Below are 17,971 nucleotides of genomic sequence, written 5' to 3'. Positions count from 1 at the left end.
CTTCCTGGGTCAAAGTTGAAGAAGAAAAAAGAGACGAGTCACGTGACGTAGCCAGGTTTTTTTTTGGTGTGGCGAGTTGCTATGGTATCTTTAGGTGAGCCGTTTTCATTTCCTAACAATAATCATGTTGTAATTTTAGTACATTTAATAATTTTATCAGAAGGTGGTGTAGGATGCATTAGTTCTGGTTTTAAATGTTCGATGTTATAACCCGAATTATAGTACATGGCTGATACCGTGACAGAGGCATAGTGTTGTCATACTGGTAAATAAACTATTGTGAAAATGACATTATTTGTGCAAATAAAATTTCCAGAACTGAAATATTATTTTATATGGTCCTGGGATTCATGACAAAGACCTGCTCACTTCACCTGCTTCCCATAGAAACGTGAACACGTACGAACAATAGTCTTTTTTATTAACCAGTACAATTACTGTCCCATGTTTTGGCCTTTCTTCTTACAGCGGAAGTGCTGTGCCTGTGTGTTGTGTCTGTGCTGTGGGGAGGCACCAACCCTTTCCTGAAAAAGGGTACTGAGGGCATAGAAAGAGTTAAGGAGTGCAACATTGTCCGGCAGGTCGTAGCCGAAATTAAGTTTCTGTTCCTCAACGTCCAGGTGAGCCCTTTGCCAGCGTGGAAGCGTGGCTTTGTCCAGCCCTGAGCACCTTGTGAAGCTGACATCACTCTTCAGTTTAACTGTTAAAAACAACAAGTCAAATAAGTTCTGCGAGACCCCCTAGTTAAGTCCTGTTGTGTTATAGCTACAGACGCTGCAGGGACTAATTCAGTTCAGTGTTATTGGTAAACTATGCATTTTTTTTAAAGCTGACACGTATTGCTTTCTTCCAGGTTTTATTTCCCATTCCTAATTTGCTGTTTCTTTTTCAGTATTTGGTGCCCTTCCTCTTAAATCAAAGTGGATCAGTAGTGTATTATTGTACACTTGCCACCACAGGTGAGTATGATCTGAGTATTTAACACATTCCAGTAACCCAACGAGTCATTTTAAATCCCCGAAGGCACAAAAGTTAATGAAGATGTTGCTTTGTGTGGTTTAGCTAATATTTTTATAATAGCCCATGTTTTCATTTTTTAAGTTTTCCCTACGCCTAACTGTATTTTACCTGGTCCTGTCGGTTTGTTCATTTTCACCCTCTAAATCACCACGGTTGTTCTCTTTCAACAGATTTGTCGCTAGCTGTGCCTGTAACCAACTCTCTCACCTTCCTGTTCACACTACTTACAGGAAGGTTCCTAGGTGAAGAGTTGGGAGGAAAACGTGAGTCATTGCCTTTTGCTTGTTTTTAACACCAAAAATATTTTTTTCTTACACCGGAAGGGGATTTTTGCGAATCGTATTCCAAAGATCTAGAAAACACCCCTGTAAATAAAAATCTTAGCATGCCATCCAGATTAATTCTAATCTGAAAACTTTCAATTACTACTTTGGTTTTGGTGGTGGCTCTTTCTTGGACGGTGGATAACTTGGAAGTATATGTAGGAAAACCACGTTACGAATGAAAGGAATAAAAGGTATTATTGCCAGGTAACAATACCTCTCGACTGAATGAGTTTAGCTTTAGGATGTGGACGTCTTAAAATTAAATATGATTTCCTCCTTGCTAAGGAAGTTAAATGTCAGTACTGCTAGTTTTAGGGTGTGGAGATTAGCTGACTAGGCTCTTGTTAAAACTCCTGTCAAGACTCATACTACATGCAGTATACATACTACATGCAGTAAAATCTGTGAGAGACGCATCACTTCTCCATTTGATGCTAAGTGTCCTATCAGGTGCTATCTTGCTGGTTGTCAAAAGAGTAATAGTGTGATGGGTGGGCTGGTTGGGGGAGCACGTGTGCAGTCTCCTGTTCTTGTCCATGGGTGGGCCAGGACTAGGTGGTGTGGGCCAAGTTTAAAGAGACAAATTTTCACTTTCACAGCAGGTTGAAAACAAGGAGGATGATAGCCTGTACCAGATTCTGCTGTTTGGAGGGTTCTTGAAAGCTGCACTCTGTTTCTTTGGCAGGAGCTGTCTTCGGAATGTTTCTCACTATGATTGGCGTTACGTTATGCGTGGCGAGTTCTGTGGGTGAGATGACCCAGAATGACCAGACTTAAAATAGATCACGGGCCGTCTGAAAAGAAGAGGATAATATGGATCGATAATACACCAATGGGATCAAGAATCTGAAATGTTGCATATGGAACTATATGCTATAATTCACCAAGTAGTCCTGTATAATAACTTATGAATCCAGCCTTTGTGTGGTCCTGCTTTCTTGCACTGGAGGATCTGAATGTGGACGTGGAGTTTCTCCACTTGTACAGCATCAAACCCAGACACCATAAAAAAAAAGGAAAAGCTGTTACTTGAGCAAGTTTGACAAAGGAGTCACTTCTTGCTGCTCAGGAAATTCCAAGTGAAGGAAGACTACTTGTTACAACAACAGAAATTTTTAATGCCTTTTTCACATCATTTATCAACACAGCTTTAAAGGTTTTCTTTATCCATTCTTTTCATTGTATAAATATTGAACTGTGTTTTTTTTGCTCTGTACAAATATGAGCCATTGTGTCAGAATGTTTTGTTATGGTTATGTTATCACCCAGGCTGAATAGTGGGTAGAGAGTAGTATTACTCAACTGTGATGTAGAAACAACTGACCAAAATGTGTGTTGCATATTTTGGAAGACTAAATCTCAATAACTGGTGAATTTTAACAATTTAAAAATAAAATTTGGACACTTTTTGTAAGACTGGTTTTAAATGCAGCTCATGAAAAAAATAAAGAGGTAAAGAAAACTCATACAATAAAATGATGAAGAAAATTGTGATTTTAAAAGCATATATATACTTCATCATATTATTTTATGCTATGACTTACACAGTTATAACAGGAAATACTTCCAATTTTTAATGATATACATTATGTTGACTTGCATTAAACAAAATATAGATACAAAAATGGTCACATATCCATAATCAGAACTACAGAATTCATCTAGTCATGCAGGGAGGCAGATTAAAATGTATAGGCATTATTCAAACATTGTACATTAAAACAAAAGTAATGCTATTATAAATCAAGTTCTAATGTTCATGGTTTCTCTATTACAAGATGAAGTTGATAATAGCAGCCACATTACTCTCGAAAGGTCCTTACAGTTCTATATCATATTTAATTTCTTATTACTTTCTGATATAAAATGTAAAAAAATACAGCAGTTTGTAATGAAGGCCGAGTCCTAAATGGTTCTTTTCCTTTTAAAAAGGCACAGATTGCATTGCTTGTGTTGTACCACAGAGTATTGATAAGGCTTTTCAGGTTCTGCAGTGTGCAGGGGACTGGGGATCTTTTCAAGCCTCTTGTCTGTGGGTAGACACGTAGCTTGCTCTGCCAGTGTGTTGTCCATTGCTTAAATCTTGTGAGTTACGATTTTCTGCAACAGAATCAGCTTTGTTTTCCCAAGGTGTAATCTCCTTAACCAAAGGAAAAGAAGTACCTTAGTTAGTAAAGTTAAACAAAGTGATGATTTGAGACTTCTCAAGATTTTATCTACACCTTACCCGATTTTGTTGGTGATCATTTTCATTTATGACTTCATCTTCAACAGTTTCTGCTACTCTCTGACAAATACAGAACGAAAATAGAGATTAGATTAGACTTGCAGGCTATTTTCTTAAGTCTTTCGAAGTAGCATGCCTTCAATATTTGGTCTCATCAATCTGAGCACCAAAGTGCTATCATATTTTTAAGGCTATTAATTTGGCTGACGTTTCTCATCGAAGCAGCTTACCTTTCTTCCCATTTACAGCTGAGCATGTTGGGAGTTTTCTGAGTTAGTACCAAGCTCACGGGTACAACAGCTGCAATATGAACTCACAGCCTTCCAGCTAGTCCAGCCCTGACCACTATTACACACTGCTGCTACAGTTGAGGTGTTTCGTCCATGTGGTACTAAAATTACAACAACTGAGCTACTGTGGTGTTAAAAATTGAAATTGAAGCTAAAAGAGCTCATTTAAGAAATTCCAGTCTGCAGTTTACAGCAAACCCCTTAGTCTGTAGTACATGGAAGTCGGCTCTATAGCAAGCAACTTTCCAATCACCTCTTATCCTTTTAAAAACCTCAGAAACAAATGGTCAACTTCTCTAAACAGCTAAGTGTCACGTAGTTCATGGCAGGGCTCACCTATTGCATTTCTTACAGAACACAACGTGAGCATTGGTTTTTAATGTCCCTCTCTTATTTCTCTGATTAGCATACGAGTCAGCGCTTGTAAGTCCTGCCTGTCGACAAGGAGGGCCGTGTGGATGTTTGCGGAGGTAGCTTGCGGTACCTGGTCGACAGGGAGCTCCACGGCGGTGTTCTCGTCTTCCGCCACCTCTGCTGCGCCTTGGACCTCCCGCCTCACGCTGCTTCCTTTAAAGACCCCCTCCTCCTCTGCAACACACCCGTCATCGTGCTCTGTGAGTCACCCCTCTTGTCAAAAGCGTTTTGGAAGACGTAAAACTAACTCGAGCACGTTTTAGAGTCATGGCTTTGCTTTCTCTTCCCTCCAGCAAGAAAGGCCAAGAAATACATTACAGAAAAATTACAGTCTATTGACAGATTGTTTAGCCAAGTGTATATTGTAAACTTACAATGTAGTATTTATCACAAACAACCGAAAGGACACAGTAGCATCCATCCACACCAGAGACTCTGCAGGTGTGCAGTGGCTGTTTTGCTTATTAACAGGTACTCGCCTTCTTCCTTCCTCAGTGGAGGGGGTTTGGGTTGGTTAGTTCTCTTCTTCCTGACCCTGACTGGTTTGGCATAGAAGATGGAGTCTTCTTCCTTGGCGTTCTTCCTGGGCTTCCTGCGCACGGCCCGGTGCGCCACCGCATTCCCGTTAGTCTCATCCCCCGTTGACTTCACCCGTCGGCCGTCCGACTGCAACACGCAGAAGAAGAGTGACCAGGGCGGCCCTGGGTACTGAGCAGGGCCGCAGAAGGCACGAGAATGGGCTTTACCTCTCCAGGTGATTCCAGCAGGCCAGGGTCACTGTACCCATCCTGTGGGACACTTACTGGTTTCCTGTACTGGCAGAACGAACAGTGGGACTTGAGTAGCACAGCCCTCAACACACCAGAACATCCTGATTGCACAAACACGCTTGTACTCACTGTGCCTTAAACAGAACCTTTAAACCAATTCTGAATTGAATTTAGTCTCTTCTTTAAAGTCTTCAGGGTTCATTAATGCAACTGCAACCAGTTCATTTTCTGTGTTCATCCGCAAATTGTGTTTTTCCCTTTTGCATTCAAGATCAATGCAAAAATAATAGATTTTTACAACATGTAAAGTTCTACAAAAGATGGCCTACCTCCTGTTTCTTTGTTAAGAATCTCCTTCCTGGATGGCTTCTAAGAAGGAATAATGGAAAAAGATCCAATAAAACAGTCTGACACATTAGAGAAAGGGTAACTCAGTGTTTTCTTACACAATTAGCCTCCTCTACAGCACTTACTCTCTGCTAGCGCACGTTTATCTGAAAGGGCAAGGCAATTCTCCCACTTGAAGTCAGCTTACCCTGACACTTTCTTATTCAACCCCATTTCATAGAACTGTGGGCCCATGCATATTATTTCTTGGGACCAAAAAAAGCAAGAAACAGTGCAGGATTGCGGGGTGAATTGGAGTACTTCCATTTAACCCTGCACAGGACTTTGATTCAGTGCTACGGTGAATTGCACAATCGCTGATTTGAAATCTCTGAGGGGCATTCAGAGCAGAGCGAATTAAGTTTCCTTGCATGTCAAGATGAGGAACAGACTTTGTTATTTTCTTGAAATCTCCCTTTCTTGGAATTTCTACTACAACTGCAGAATCTTAATTTTCATATTCCCCAGTACAGAGCTCGTTATGCTGTGTCCTCCCTACCTGAGGTTGTGCAATGGAGCCTTGGGCACCAGGAGCTCCACATACGGAAGTTTCTTGAACTTCTCACTTCCTACAGCGACATAGTACTGTCCATTCTCCAGCTCCTCGCCACTGGACACAGCGTCCCCCTCCAGCGTGCACAGTCTGCAGGGGGATACAGGGCAACAGCCAAGCAGGGCAGTTTAAAACACAAGATCAGCAGTCAAAACCTGGTGAACACCGCCACCTGCTGCCCAGATCTCACAGTGTTAGGAAAATCAAAAGCTGGCATTTAATTCCTTACACTTATATAGCGCTTTTCTGGACGCTCCACTCAAAGCGCTTTACAGGTAATGGGGATCCCCTCCACCACCACCAGTGTGCAGCCCCACCTGGATGATGCGACGGCAGCCAGAGTGCGCCAGTCCGCTCCCCACACACCAGCTCTCAGTGGGGAGGAGAGCAGAGTGATGAAGCCAGTTCAGAGATGGGGATTATTAGGAGGCCATGACTAGTAAAGGCCAGGGCAAACTGTGACCAGGATATTGGGGTAACACCCCTACTTTTTTCCCCTTCTCTTTCCAAGAAACGCCCTGGGAGTTGTAATGACCGCAAAGAGTCAGGGCCTCAGATTTACGTCTCATCTGAAGGACGGCGCCTTTTTTACAGTATAGTGCCCCAATCCCCGTTTTGAGATTTGTTTTCTTATCAGTATTCAATTTCTTGGTTTAAAAGTGTTGAACACCATTATCTTATTCTGATTTTCACTTTTCTGACTTTTCACAGACCTATCTCACTTCTCTCTAAGTCGGGTTTGTTTTTGGAACCGCTACCCATATTCCCATTCTCTGCCCGGCCCCTCGCCCTGACCTCCGCACTGCGCCAGTTCTCAGGTTGGCTCGTTCTGTAAGCATGGTGAGGATACTCTCCCAGTCCTGAAGCATGTTCTTGGGAATAATTAGCCGGAATGGGGGGCACAGGAGATCCCCGTTTCGAAACACGCTGTGAAGGGGAAAAAAACAGCAGATTATTAGCTTACCTTGGTTTCTTCATTGACGGGCTCCTAAGGAAACACAATCCATCCGTTTTCAAACTGCATAATCCAATACAGGATCGTGGGGTAGCTGGAGCCTATCCCAGCATGCAACAGGCACAAGGTGGGATTCACCCTGGATGGACAGCAGTCCATCGAAGGACAGACACAGACAAGCACAAGCACGCACTCACGACAGGGTCAGTCATCCCAGGAGCCACAGCTGCATTGCAACAGGAAAACCGCCATATTATTTCGACAACCACTATTGACAAGGCAGTAAACACACAAATCTAACTTGAGTGTAGGTATTTCAGACCTTCAGATCACTTACTGTATGACAGATGGCATGTGTATAGTCTTTCTCCATTTTGCAGACACATTCAGTCGGTAGACTGTTCTTACCTGCAACAGAAGAAATGTGAACCCCATTGAAGCCAAAGGGAGCTCACAACCAGAGTCCGTGCATACATTTAAATTCCAAAGGACAATACACATTTATTGATTACATGAAATAGGAGTGCTAAAGGATGATAAGTCACACAAGACTATCAGAATTAAGTGTGCAAAGGCTAAGTAAGCAAAAACCAAAACCTTTTAAAAATGGAAGCTGGCCCTGATGTGAGTGTGTGTGTGTTTGTGTGCCCTGTGATTTTGGATGAAATAGCAGGGAAAAGGTTGGATGGCCATGTGGCATAAAGTCTACTACTTTCAGTTAAAATACAGGTCTGCCCGGGTCTATGCTAAACCTGAACAGCAACTTAACTCTTAGAGCACTAGTCACTGGAGTTGATCTTTAAACACAGGAAAAGAGAGTGCTACTAATCAGCATTAATATCGCAAAAAAATATTGTTACGAAGTGTCTTAAAGAATCCAGATAATAATCATACTCTTACACTTACATAGCACTTTTCTGGACACTCCACTCAAAGTGCTATACAGCTAATGGGGACTTCCCTCCACCACCACCCATGTGCAGCCCCACCTGGGTGATGTGACAGCAGTACACATGACACATCAGCTATCAGTAGGGGGGATAAGACAGTAATGAAGCCAGTTCATAGATGGGAAATATTATTATGATTGCTAAAGGCCAGGGACAAGTTTGGCCAGGTCACAGGGGTAACACCCCTACTCTTTTTGAGAAACCCCCTGGGATTTTTAATGAGCACAGAGAGTCAGGAATTCGGTCTTACGTCTTATCTGAAGGTCGGCGCCTTTTTTACAATATATACTGTCCCTGTCACTATATTGGGGCATTAGGATCCACACAGACCTCAGGGTGAGCGCCTCCTACTGCCCCACTAACACCTCTTCCAGCAGCAACCTGAGCTTTCCCAGGAGGTCTCCCATCCAGGTACTGACCAGGCTCACACCTGCTGAGCTTCAGTGGGCTGCCAGGTGCGAGTCGCAGGTATAAGCAGACAAGCTGCTGGCAATAACACAATACACAATATCACAGATAAAATGAGAAACATCTGGGTAGTGTCAACATTTCCAGCTTCAATGCAAAGGGATGTTTGCTGAGATGTAGGGGTCCCAGATTCAAAGCAATTGTAAAGTTACTTTGGCTTCACTTGTTTCATTACAATATTATTATTTTATTTTTTATCACTTGAAACTAGGGCTTTAAGGAACAGAACTGTTTAATACTGAGTTAATTGCTGAACAGAGCTAGTTCCTGATCCACTCTCTTTAAACATGATCTCTTCCGATTGCACAGCACACTACAGCACACGGGAAACACTGGGTTAGAACAGTGATGAAACCTAAAAAACACACTGCCAGAGGAAAAGAAAACCCCTTTGTAACTTTGCACTGTTTACATGCACAACAGTTAAAAACAATGTTGCCACTTTGATTGAAGGAGCTGGACCACAGTGTTTACCTCAAACACAAGAGGTGTAGGTATGGGCTCAAACAAGTCTGGGCATGCATAGCTCTCTAATAATCAGCGCAGCCTTAGTTTTGTTCTCCTGAAAGAATGGCTGCTCTTCGGTCTGTGCTGCTCGGGGCTGATCTCCACTGCAGCTCCCACAGTGAGCTTCGCCCCAGCAACACAGTGCCCTCCAGCCTCCTGCTGTCCTCTCCTGTCAGGGGGACCTGCCTGTGCGGCCGTGGGGCCGTTGCCTGGGCGACCAAGCCCTCGGTTGCCACGTCGACCTTCTCCAATGACTTCTGTGTTCTGGCCAGTAGTTTTTCCCACGGCTGCTCTGCCACGCCTCCCTCTTGCCAGGTAGGTCACGCGTGTTCGGTGCCTGCAGTCTTTCATTACGGGTAACGGTTTCTCCTTGCTGTGGCCAAGACTGACACACCTCAACCCTGGGTGGCCACAACCTCCAACTCCCACACCAAAACTTCCTGTGTGAAACAACGCAACTGACAACGACACTGAAACTAAGGAAACCTAACAATATGCAGGGCGTTCCCCAGAGAAACTGATCCAGATTAAGTGTCTGCTGTAATTTAGGACACCATGAGGCTGCATGGAAATCAAAGTGTGATAACTGAGGTCTGAAGAGCTCCCAGGAATGTTACCTGGAACACAGGTGTGAGTCACACAGGGCAGGAGGCTCTGTGAGAGACATCATCTGAGCTACTGCAATCCTTTCAAGTCTGGGCTAACGTTCAAATCACATGCATACTAACGGCTGAAGAGGTGCCAGAAGAAATGTCTTCTGCGCTCTCAGCTCCCATTCTTCTTGTGGTTTCACTCCTAATTTTAATTAAGTTGTGAATATCTGATTCTTTAAAAGCAGCCATCCGTAATGACACCAAGTGACACCAGAACCAGAGAGTCCTGTGAGGAGCTGTTTTTCTCAGAATTGCACAGAATTGCAGCCTAATTCAGACACTCCTTATTCATACCAAGCCAAGACCCCCAGAGCAATCCTGGAGGAACAGAAATCAGAGAGTGTGGTGGCTGGATATACAGAGCTGTTGCTGATGCATCTTCAAATTTAATAAACTGCTTTACATTGTCTTACAAAGCCCCCAATCATATTAATCTTCCAGGTCACTTTTTGCCATCTTTACTTCAGGCAACATGCCACACAAACATTCCTTTATAAAAGAAGTAGTGACAGAGTAGACAAGGAATGAGACAGCCTTGCGCAAAAATACGACACAAGAGACAAATGAGCTTGATCTCCAGCAGCTGTTGCTGAAACGTCCGTGATTAATTTCGCATCTGTCTCTAGCATATGGAAGCGTCAGGAATCTGTGACCGAACAGCGAGCTGTGAGGAGAAGGTCATTCCAAAGCATATGCGTGCCTGTTTTAAATGAAATCTCTCTGCGGCATGTTTTCAGACAAACACAATACTCCTGACGGTCTGCCCATATGGAAAAACTAATAACATGAGCTACTTCTTTGTCAGACCGAAGAAGATTCTCAATAGGATGGTGAACTACAGCTACAATAGATTACTATCAATAATGGGATGGCAGTTTCTCATAAAAATGGTTCAGCTAAACTGTTCAACTAAAAATTCTCAACAACATTTCTGCAAGATCTCTCCCTACATTAACCGTTTCAAAGGTGCACATTGGCCACATTCAGAAATTTCTTTCTTTTCTTTTGCTATAAATTAAATTAACGTATTTTTCAGTCGGCAGCATCTCACAACAATGTCCTGAGACCTTGCTTGGTGAACTCTGCTTGGTGTTTTTTTCTCAAGTCTTAATAATACAAGGCGACAGCAAGGCTAATGCTGTGTACCTTGGTATAGAAAGCTATTGGTTTGAAAAATCCCGATGAACAACTTTTTCTTTTCACCAGTAATGTTATACCCTTAGGCCCGAATCAAGTCAAGAACCTTTTCCCCACCCGTCAGTCACAAATTCTAAACTCTACAATTCCTGGCATCTTAATCTAAGTAAAGAAATCCTACCAGCAAACAGAACTCCAGATGTGTACACGCAAAGATTGGCAGAAGAGTCAAAGTTTTAATTTGATCTCGGCCATGGTTACAAGTGGAATTCCATAAAACATTTCATCCTTAATCCTAATCTATTAATACTGACAGAAACAGGCACGTGTTCGTAGCATTGACCTAAAATTAATGCCTAAGCATCTGTATTTTGCGAGATTTCATCATATCACTGTAATGAATGTTCGTTTCTCTTTTTGGATTAAAAAATTTGTGTGCTACATTCCCATCCTGTTAGGGTCAATCTCACTGTATGTTTTGAATTGTTTTAAGGGCCGCTGTCCTTGAAAATGGCTCTTTTTCAATATAAATGGACCAAAAGACCACTCCCATTAGTGCTACGTGAGTATGACAGACCTAAAAACTCCATTTTCTACTTGGCTGATCAAGGCATAGCAATGGACAACACATGTACTGCTTCCAGCCAAACCACCCATTTCAAGGCTGTACATTGACCACATGCAGGGAATTCCAGTCTGCTATTTATCTTCGCAATCACTGACTGCACTGAGATTAATAAGTAACGTCCTCAGTTTCACCTTATAAAAACGCTTACCTGTATCTCCTCACTTCTCTTTACTGGCTTTTTAGACCCTGGGTTCAAATAGCTACAAATGAAAGAGAAACACGTTAAAAACATCTCTCCTACAACTAATCATTAAGCTACAACGCAGGTACACAAATGCGTAATGAAAGTGTTAAATAAAGTAACAAGTGCTCTCCCCAGTGTCGGTTGTTTCCAGCTTTACCTTCAGGATCTGGACAGGTACCTTATTATACCTGAATGGCAAATTTGTAAGGTCAGCGGTAAGATAAAAAAAAAACTAAATAAAATTAGAAATAAATAACCTTGAACATTATAGTTTTCAGATGGTCACATATTTGATTTTCCACGTACTTTATAATTCATAGTGGGAGTCGGACCTTTCTTTCCTCCTTAACCCTCTTAGATAAGGTTTCCTTCACTTTCTATAATGCATTTTCATTCAGCTCCCTTCCTTCATTTTCTACGACCCCCGGAAGATGGAAAGAAATCAGAAGCATTCTAATTAATCCGTATAACGAAAACAAGATGACCACTTAGGCTGCAGCATGGTCCAAGTTTAATAATATTTAATCTTCAGGGAGATATCCCAGGAGCGTCCTGGATGTCACTTTGGACTAAGAAGTCTCAGATTACAGGTTCCTTAAGAAAAGCATTTAGAGCCAAGCACCTTCACAATGTTTTCAGTGAGAAAGCCTGTTAAACGCGGCGTGGTACTCACTCCAGCCTCTTGAACTTCTCGAAGCCCGCGGCCACGTACTGACTGCCGTTCTGCAGGTCCTGGAGCTCGCGGACCCGATGGCCGTCCCGGGGCGTGTAGAGGGTCCTCACCGCTGCCGGGGCCTGGATGCTGTGGGTCACCTCGTTCAGAAACGACTCGAAGGTCAGGAACTGCTTCTGGTTCACCACCAGCTTCCTGCCGTTGAAGAACGGGTCCCCGTTCTTGTACACCACCACGTTCTTAGCCAGTGGGAGCACAGTCCCGTTGGAGGTCATTTTCGTCTCCCACCCCCCTCACTCCCCACCTTGCAGTTTCACAGGCACTCCGACAAAATCCGGCTATTACTTTCCGGGTATGAATGCTAAAACAAAGACGGAACAGAGGAATTAGATTTCTAGTAGCAAACACCTTTCTAGGTTTCTGGTTCCCTGGGCTCTGCTGCCTGGTCTGTAGTACAGGACTGTGCTGTGCTGTGAGTATTTCCTGGTTGCTATGGCAGCAAGCACAGCGAAGGCAGTATTTGGAGGCCGAGTCACCAACACCACACACAACCTCCTCAAGGCTAAGTCAATAAGATAATCTCCACACCTCACTCTATTTTTCTGTGTGGCAATGCGGCCTCCTAAAACACAAAGCCGCCTCTTTCACCCCGGCCAGCGGCTGACAATTATGTGCCACTGGACAAAACAAGCAGGACAAATGGCTGAACTCCAGGGGCTGTAAAAGCAAATAAACCAGAAGGAAATATGAGTTAAAAAAAAGCGTTTTGAAAAGAGGCTTACTTGAAACTCAAAAACAATTAAATCCTACAAAAGACCTTTGTGTGTAACTCTATTCTAGATGAGGAAACTGTGTGACGATTTAGCTGTGACTAAGAAAACTGTGCTGCTCGTAATGAACATTAAGCCAGCAAATGAGAAACGATATGGATCCTATTAGCCAACACCTCCCAGAAGGGCAGCTGATCCCTATGCAGTAGAGGATTTTGTTAACATGCAACAGAGAATGCATCTGGCTGTTTATGTGCATGAAGCACAGTAAACAAAATAATTTTCAATCAGAAACTGCACAACACAAAGGCTTTGTCAACATTGTAAAGATACAGAATAAAACATGTCTGCTGTTACAGAGATATCAGTGAAAGGCATATTTAAGAAAGCAAATATGGAATACGATTGACAATAGCAACGCACAGGTTCACAAATGCTCATTACTTTTGTAAGAGCAGGGAGAGCAGACTGTAAATAATCCAACTATGAACCCAATAATACAACAACTAAGATCTACTGGAAAAATAAACAATTTTATTATTTTCAACAAAATATGAAGCCGTATGACTTACATTAAGTGAAAGTGCAGGTATCATGAAGTGGCATTTGAAAATGTTTTAAAATTATTTACAGAACATTTGCTAATGAACTCTAAAAAAAAACAGTACAACAAAACATGCTTACAGTACATCATTAAATCACAAGATTAACCTCAACACATAAAGCTCTGGGTGTGTAAGGCTAATGGTACAAATGCAGTATTACACTTTGCGTTAAGTTACTTTCCTTTTAGGCTTTGTACTCACTGGTCACTTAAAAAGGCGTACATTTCTTTTTCCAGCTTTGTGTCAGCTGTAAGTATATCCCATCTAGTATCTAACGAGGTGGTCTGAGAAGCCTGAGACAATTGAGCCAAGTGCTCTTGAACATCTCACTGGCTTTGAAAACCATGAACTTTCTCTCTGGGGAAACAAAAGCCACATAGAAGGAACATCTCCCCAAATCTGAACTGTCTTATGCCACAGTTTTCCACAGCACTGAAGCTCCTGAATTCTCTCCGAGTAATCAGTCTGTCCGTAGATCAACAAGTGACCTTCATTGTTCATGGTTACGGCGTTCCCAGTCTCTGCTTCAGGACCAGATACTAAAAGAATTGAATAAAACAAATGAAGATCAACTTAGTTTAGCTTTTGTCTTCAATTATGGAATTGAATGCAATATAAATATGTAGATAATCAAGGGAGCAGTAGTATTAAAAAGAAAAAGCCTGACTGTCTATCATTAAGATAAAGTTTTTTAAAAGAATAATTTATGAAAATTTGAATTTAATAAATTATATATCTATAATGCAAATATATATAGTAAAATCTAAAAATGTTGGATAAAGATTCTAAATAAAATGAATAAAATATAAGCGACTTTAAAGCACATCTACTTATCATTTTTAGCATTTGACAGAACTTAAAAGTACAGTAAAATGTGGCACCAGCAATCTGTTTACTTCTCTTCTATACCAACAATGGAGGAAATGTGCATTTAAGGTGTTGTAACAGACAAATAAGTTCTGGATCCCAAGATGAAGTTTAAACAACTGAATTTATTGCATGCAAGGAACAAAAAGATCAAAGTATTATAGGTACAAAACTTCCAGTTTATATAGCAATCTTCAGCCCTTTCTGACGCTAATTGTTACCATGGTAATGGGGGGAGGTCACCTGTGTTTGGACATTCCCAAGACCTTGGCCACTTTGAATGGCCGGTTTTATCTTTCCTTAGTTAGGGGGTCTCTATCTTGCACTTGGAATCTCTTTATCAGTTAACTCCCATCCCTGCCAGAACTTTAAGGTGCTTAAGCACCTGGAATGTCTTGTGTCACGAGACGTCGTCTTTGTGCAGAAAGAAATCAGTTTACCCCTTTTTCACATCCTACATCTTTCTTCAAAGGTCATGACACATCCTTTGCAGAACTACTCACTTTTTTCCGACTGGCTATCGCCTGCTGCAGCCACAGCAGCTCCATCGCCAGGTTGTTCCTGTAGAGCCGCAAGCCCTCACGAGTCATGGGCATCTCCTTCCTCTGCAGCCGGTCCCACGTGGCTGTGGCATCGGTCCGACTCCCTGACTGTCTCCCGTCCTCCCAGCCTGCGGGCCGGCCCGTGCTGTCCGCCTGCGGGCCGGCTCTCGCCTCGCTGTGCTGCCGCGCTTCCCTGCAGGTCTCCGCGGTGGGGGCGGGGGCAGCGGGATCGTCCGGGGCCTGCCGTTCCTGCGTCCCGGACGTGTCTCTCTCGGGCTGCAGCACTTCAATCGCTGGGCCCGGCTCGTTCCCGCGGCTCCCAGAGCCAGGTTCTGCCCCAGGCGGGCCTGCAGCTGGACCGTCCTGGCTTCTGGGCCCAGCACCTTTCTGTGAGAGAAAGCCACTGTGGTTGAGGAGGCCTCTGTCTGAACTAGATGCCGGAGACTCATCGGGAACAGCACCTGGAGAACACTGCTGGGTCAAGACACACACAGAGCAACCTCCTGCTCCTGCTTCAGGACCTTGATAACTTCCCACTTGTAGTACAGTGGGCTTAGAGAACTGAGGAGCCAGAACATCTATGAACTGGCTTCATTACTCCCTTCTCCTCCCCAGTGATAGCTGGTGTGTGGCAAGTGTACTGCCATCACATCATCCAGGTGGTGGTGGAGGAGGAGAGTCCCCGTTTCCTTTAAAGCACTTTGAGAGGTGTGTCCAGTAAAGCGCCATATAAGTGTAAGAAATAATAATAATAAAACAAAAATAAATACCAGCTTGACTACAGGAGAGGGGTGATGAGTCAGGCTTTTAAAATTGTAAGAAACGAAAAGAAAAAAAATATTTTAAATTTTAACAAATTTTTAAAAATCTAACCACGGTGCTGACTCGAGGATGGGAAAACAGTTTGTAATTTTATATAATGATGTTTGGTGACATTCTATCAAGCCTAACAGAAACATTATTTATAGCATAGGGAACACGGCCTGCTAATATTCATTCCAGTTCAAAGGTGTCAGTTTACTGAACTTCAAGCAGTGTCTCCCCAGCTTGTTCACCGTTATATCTGAGTAAAAAACTCTGAGGTGGAGATGAACTCTGGAGAAAAGACACACGTGTTAAACATTGCCAAAATGAGCAGATTTTTCTGAGGGCTAGATGCTTATATTTCAGGCAACACACTTGAATGAGAGATACCAGTTATGAATCCCATTCAATGTCTTAAGGAGATGAAAGCAGATCTAAAACTATGCCCACAATAGAACATCTAAATAAATTAGCCTGTGATGAGGAACTCGGCTAAAGAAAAAAAACAGAAGAAAGAGCTTATGAACTATGTCTGCACATACAATCACAAAACCACATCGACTTATTAATATCAAAACTTAATATCAAATGGGAGTACTTCGGAGATGAATAATTTTATCTTCATGGAAAAGCAATACCAATTCATGCACAAGCACAGTTTACCCACCTCATATGAGAAACCAGGGACAGGTATAAGGTTCCCATGCCATTCTAGATGGCTCAAATCTCCATCTATCTCTCTGACAATGTCTTCATAATCACCCCGCAAACTGGAGAAGTGTCGCCGGACGAGGAACCCGCGGATGAGTGCCTGTTACAGAGAAACAACCCCAAATTACCTGGCGGTTTTTTAACAGAATTGCCGATTTCGTCTAGCTCTGGCTCTCTTCAACGTGCAGAGCTTAAAGGACACAAATAAAGGACGACATAATGTGGTTTACTCTGTCTCGTCTAACTTCAACCGTGAGAGACAGTGACATTTCTTTTTCGGATACTGGCTCTACAAAGTTAATAGAGACGTCGTCGCAAATCTTTAAAAAGAACCTGTCGATTACCTGAAACTATCAGGCGATTTATCTGAAATTATTTTTCAGCGAAGAGGCACACAGAAGAAAAAAGCTTGACTATAAGAAGAGCCTAATAACAGAAAGACAACACAGTGTTGGTCACACCTGAAACACTGTCAAGCGCCGCTCCAACTCCGGATTCTCCATTTCAAACGGTCCGCAGGAAATCACATCGTAGCAACTTCCTTAGAAACGGGCTAAACTTCCGGCTGGCAACAGGCCGTCGCTGTCAGAAAAGAATTAGGCCATGTATTGTACTTCTGATATTTGTGCTTGACATAAAAAAACAAAAAGGTGTGCTACGTGTGTATATATCTCTGTTATTGGTGATTTGTAATTTGCTGCAGTTTAATTGTAGGTTACATTGTGTTCTTATATATATGAATTCTGCTACATAATCCACTTTATTTGCCCAAATTGAGCATAATGAGGAATCGCTTGGGAATATCCTTAGAAGACAAATCCCAGTATCATGTAATATCCTTGAACCCCTCCTCATACATTTACGGTTTAGTGTCAAAAGACACTGGAGCAGACGGGTAGATCATGGGGAGATATTGTCGCTTGTCGCTGTAGCGATAATTTTATGTTTAGTGTCATGTGTTAATACACTTTAATAATTCTCCCACCCACCTTTATTAAAATTGTTAACAGTTATTCCGTCTCAAAATGTCCCAGTTTCAAGATTTACAGTTAAATGACCTGGAATTCAGCGAAGACCGAACCAACAACTGGCCATTTACTCTTTTCAATCGAAACGCGCTGCAAGGCCTTTGAAGTGATCCAAGAAGGAAGTCGGAGTAAAATAATGATGTTGTATTTTATAACTGTGCTGCAGGCATATGTTACCACCCAATTGCCTAGAAAATTCTTTTCTTTCCTTTGAACATAATGAATAAATAACATGAAATACAAGGGCACAGCTATGGATAGCCTTACAGGTTAAAAGCAGTTTCAAATTCTGTCTTTAACAAGATAATGATCACCAATGCGAGAGTTAAGGACACTGCAGGTGTATCATCCATGATGGGAAGAGACACATTTAAACAAAATGGTTCACTGTATTTAACTGAAGGTTTCTTATTCACATTTTATTTTGCTTATGTATAATGGGAATAAATAATCTTCCGCAAATCCTGATTCCTGACCTAGTCTTTGGCGGCCTCTGGTGGCA

General features: G+C 42.4%; 3 protein-coding genes across 3 annotated transcripts; 1 reads left to right on the top strand and 2 right to left on the bottom strand.

Moving 5' to 3' along the window:
• Positions 1 to 19: 19 nt before the first annotated feature.
• Positions 20 to 2,848, top strand: tmem234 (transmembrane protein 234). The gene is made up of 5 exons (XM_088932802.1): positions 20 to 94; positions 469 to 620; positions 893 to 959; positions 1,191 to 1,283; positions 2,032 to 2,848. The coding sequence occupies exons 1-5, from the start codon at positions 82 to 84 to the stop codon at positions 2,121 to 2,123; spliced, it is 417 nt and encodes a 138-aa protein (XP_088788928.1). The 5' UTR covers positions 20 to 81; the 3' UTR covers positions 2,124 to 2,848.
• On the bottom strand, positions 2,444 to 12,422 carry dcdc2b (doublecortin domain containing 2B). The gene is made up of 11 exons (XM_088932803.1): positions 12,143 to 12,422; positions 11,434 to 11,485; positions 7,280 to 7,350; positions 6,783 to 6,914; positions 5,934 to 6,077; positions 5,377 to 5,416; positions 5,024 to 5,092; positions 4,757 to 4,943; positions 4,348 to 4,451; positions 3,574 to 3,633; positions 2,444 to 3,486 (listed from the first exon to the last, which is right to left on the bottom strand). The coding sequence occupies exons 1-11, from the start codon at positions 12,415 to 12,417 to the stop codon at positions 3,364 to 3,366; spliced, it is 1,257 nt and encodes a 418-aa protein (XP_088788929.1). The 5' UTR covers positions 12,418 to 12,422; the 3' UTR covers positions 2,444 to 3,363.
• Positions 12,423 to 13,923: 1,501 nt separating this feature from the next.
• On the bottom strand, positions 13,924 to 16,945 carry iqcc (IQ motif containing C). The gene is made up of 4 exons (XM_088932641.1): positions 16,903 to 16,945; positions 16,398 to 16,541; positions 14,888 to 15,313; positions 13,924 to 14,056 (listed from the first exon to the last, which is right to left on the bottom strand). Exons 1-4 carry the CDS (start codon positions 16,942 to 16,944, stop codon positions 14,021 to 14,023), a joined length of 648 nt encoding a protein of 215 aa, XP_088788767.1. The 5' UTR covers position 16,945; the 3' UTR covers positions 13,924 to 14,020.
• Positions 16,946 to 17,971: the final 1,026 nt, after the last annotated feature.

The sequence above is a fragment of the Atractosteus spatula genome, chromosome 14 (assembly GCF_055471065.1).
Source record: "Atractosteus spatula isolate fAtrSpa1 chromosome 14, fAtrSpa1.hap1, whole genome shotgun sequence".
Taxonomy (NCBI): Eukaryota; Metazoa; Chordata; class Actinopteri; order Semionotiformes; family Lepisosteidae; genus Atractosteus; species Atractosteus spatula.
This window is presented reverse-complemented; position numbering and strand designations above follow the sequence as displayed.

Coding starts and splice junctions, on each gene's coding strand:
- iqcc (XM_088932641.1), bottom strand. CDS start 16,944: ATGGAGAATCCGGAGTTGGAGCGGCGCTTGACAGTGTTTCAG. Junction 16,542..16,902: donor GGCGCTTGACAGTGTTTCAG/GTGTGACCAACA, acceptor TCTCTGTAACAG/GCACTCATCCGCGGGTTCCT. Junction 15,314..16,397: donor TCCCTGGTTTCTCATATGAG/GTGGGTAAACTG, acceptor TTTCTCTCACAG/AAAGGTGCTGGGCCCAGAAG.
- dcdc2b (XM_088932803.1), bottom strand. CDS start 12,417: ATGACCTCCAACGGGACTGTGCTCCCACTGGCTAAGAACGTGGTGGTG. Junction 6,078..6,782: donor AGAACTGGCGCAGTGCGGAG/GTCAGGGCGAGG, acceptor ATCCCCCTGCAG/ACTGTGCACGCTGGAGGGGG. Junction 4,944..5,023: donor TGCTGGAATCACCTGGAGAG/GTAAAGCCCATT, acceptor TGCGTGTTGCAG/TCGGACGGCCGACGGGTGAA.
- tmem234 (XM_088932802.1), top strand. Junction 960..1,190: donor TTGTACACTTGCCACCACAG/GTGAGTATGATC, acceptor CTCTTTCAACAG/ATTTGTCGCTAGCTGTGCCT. Junction 1,284..2,031: donor TGAAGAGTTGGGAGGAAAAC/GTGAGTCATTGC, acceptor TTTCTTTGGCAG/GAGCTGTCTTCGGAATGTTT.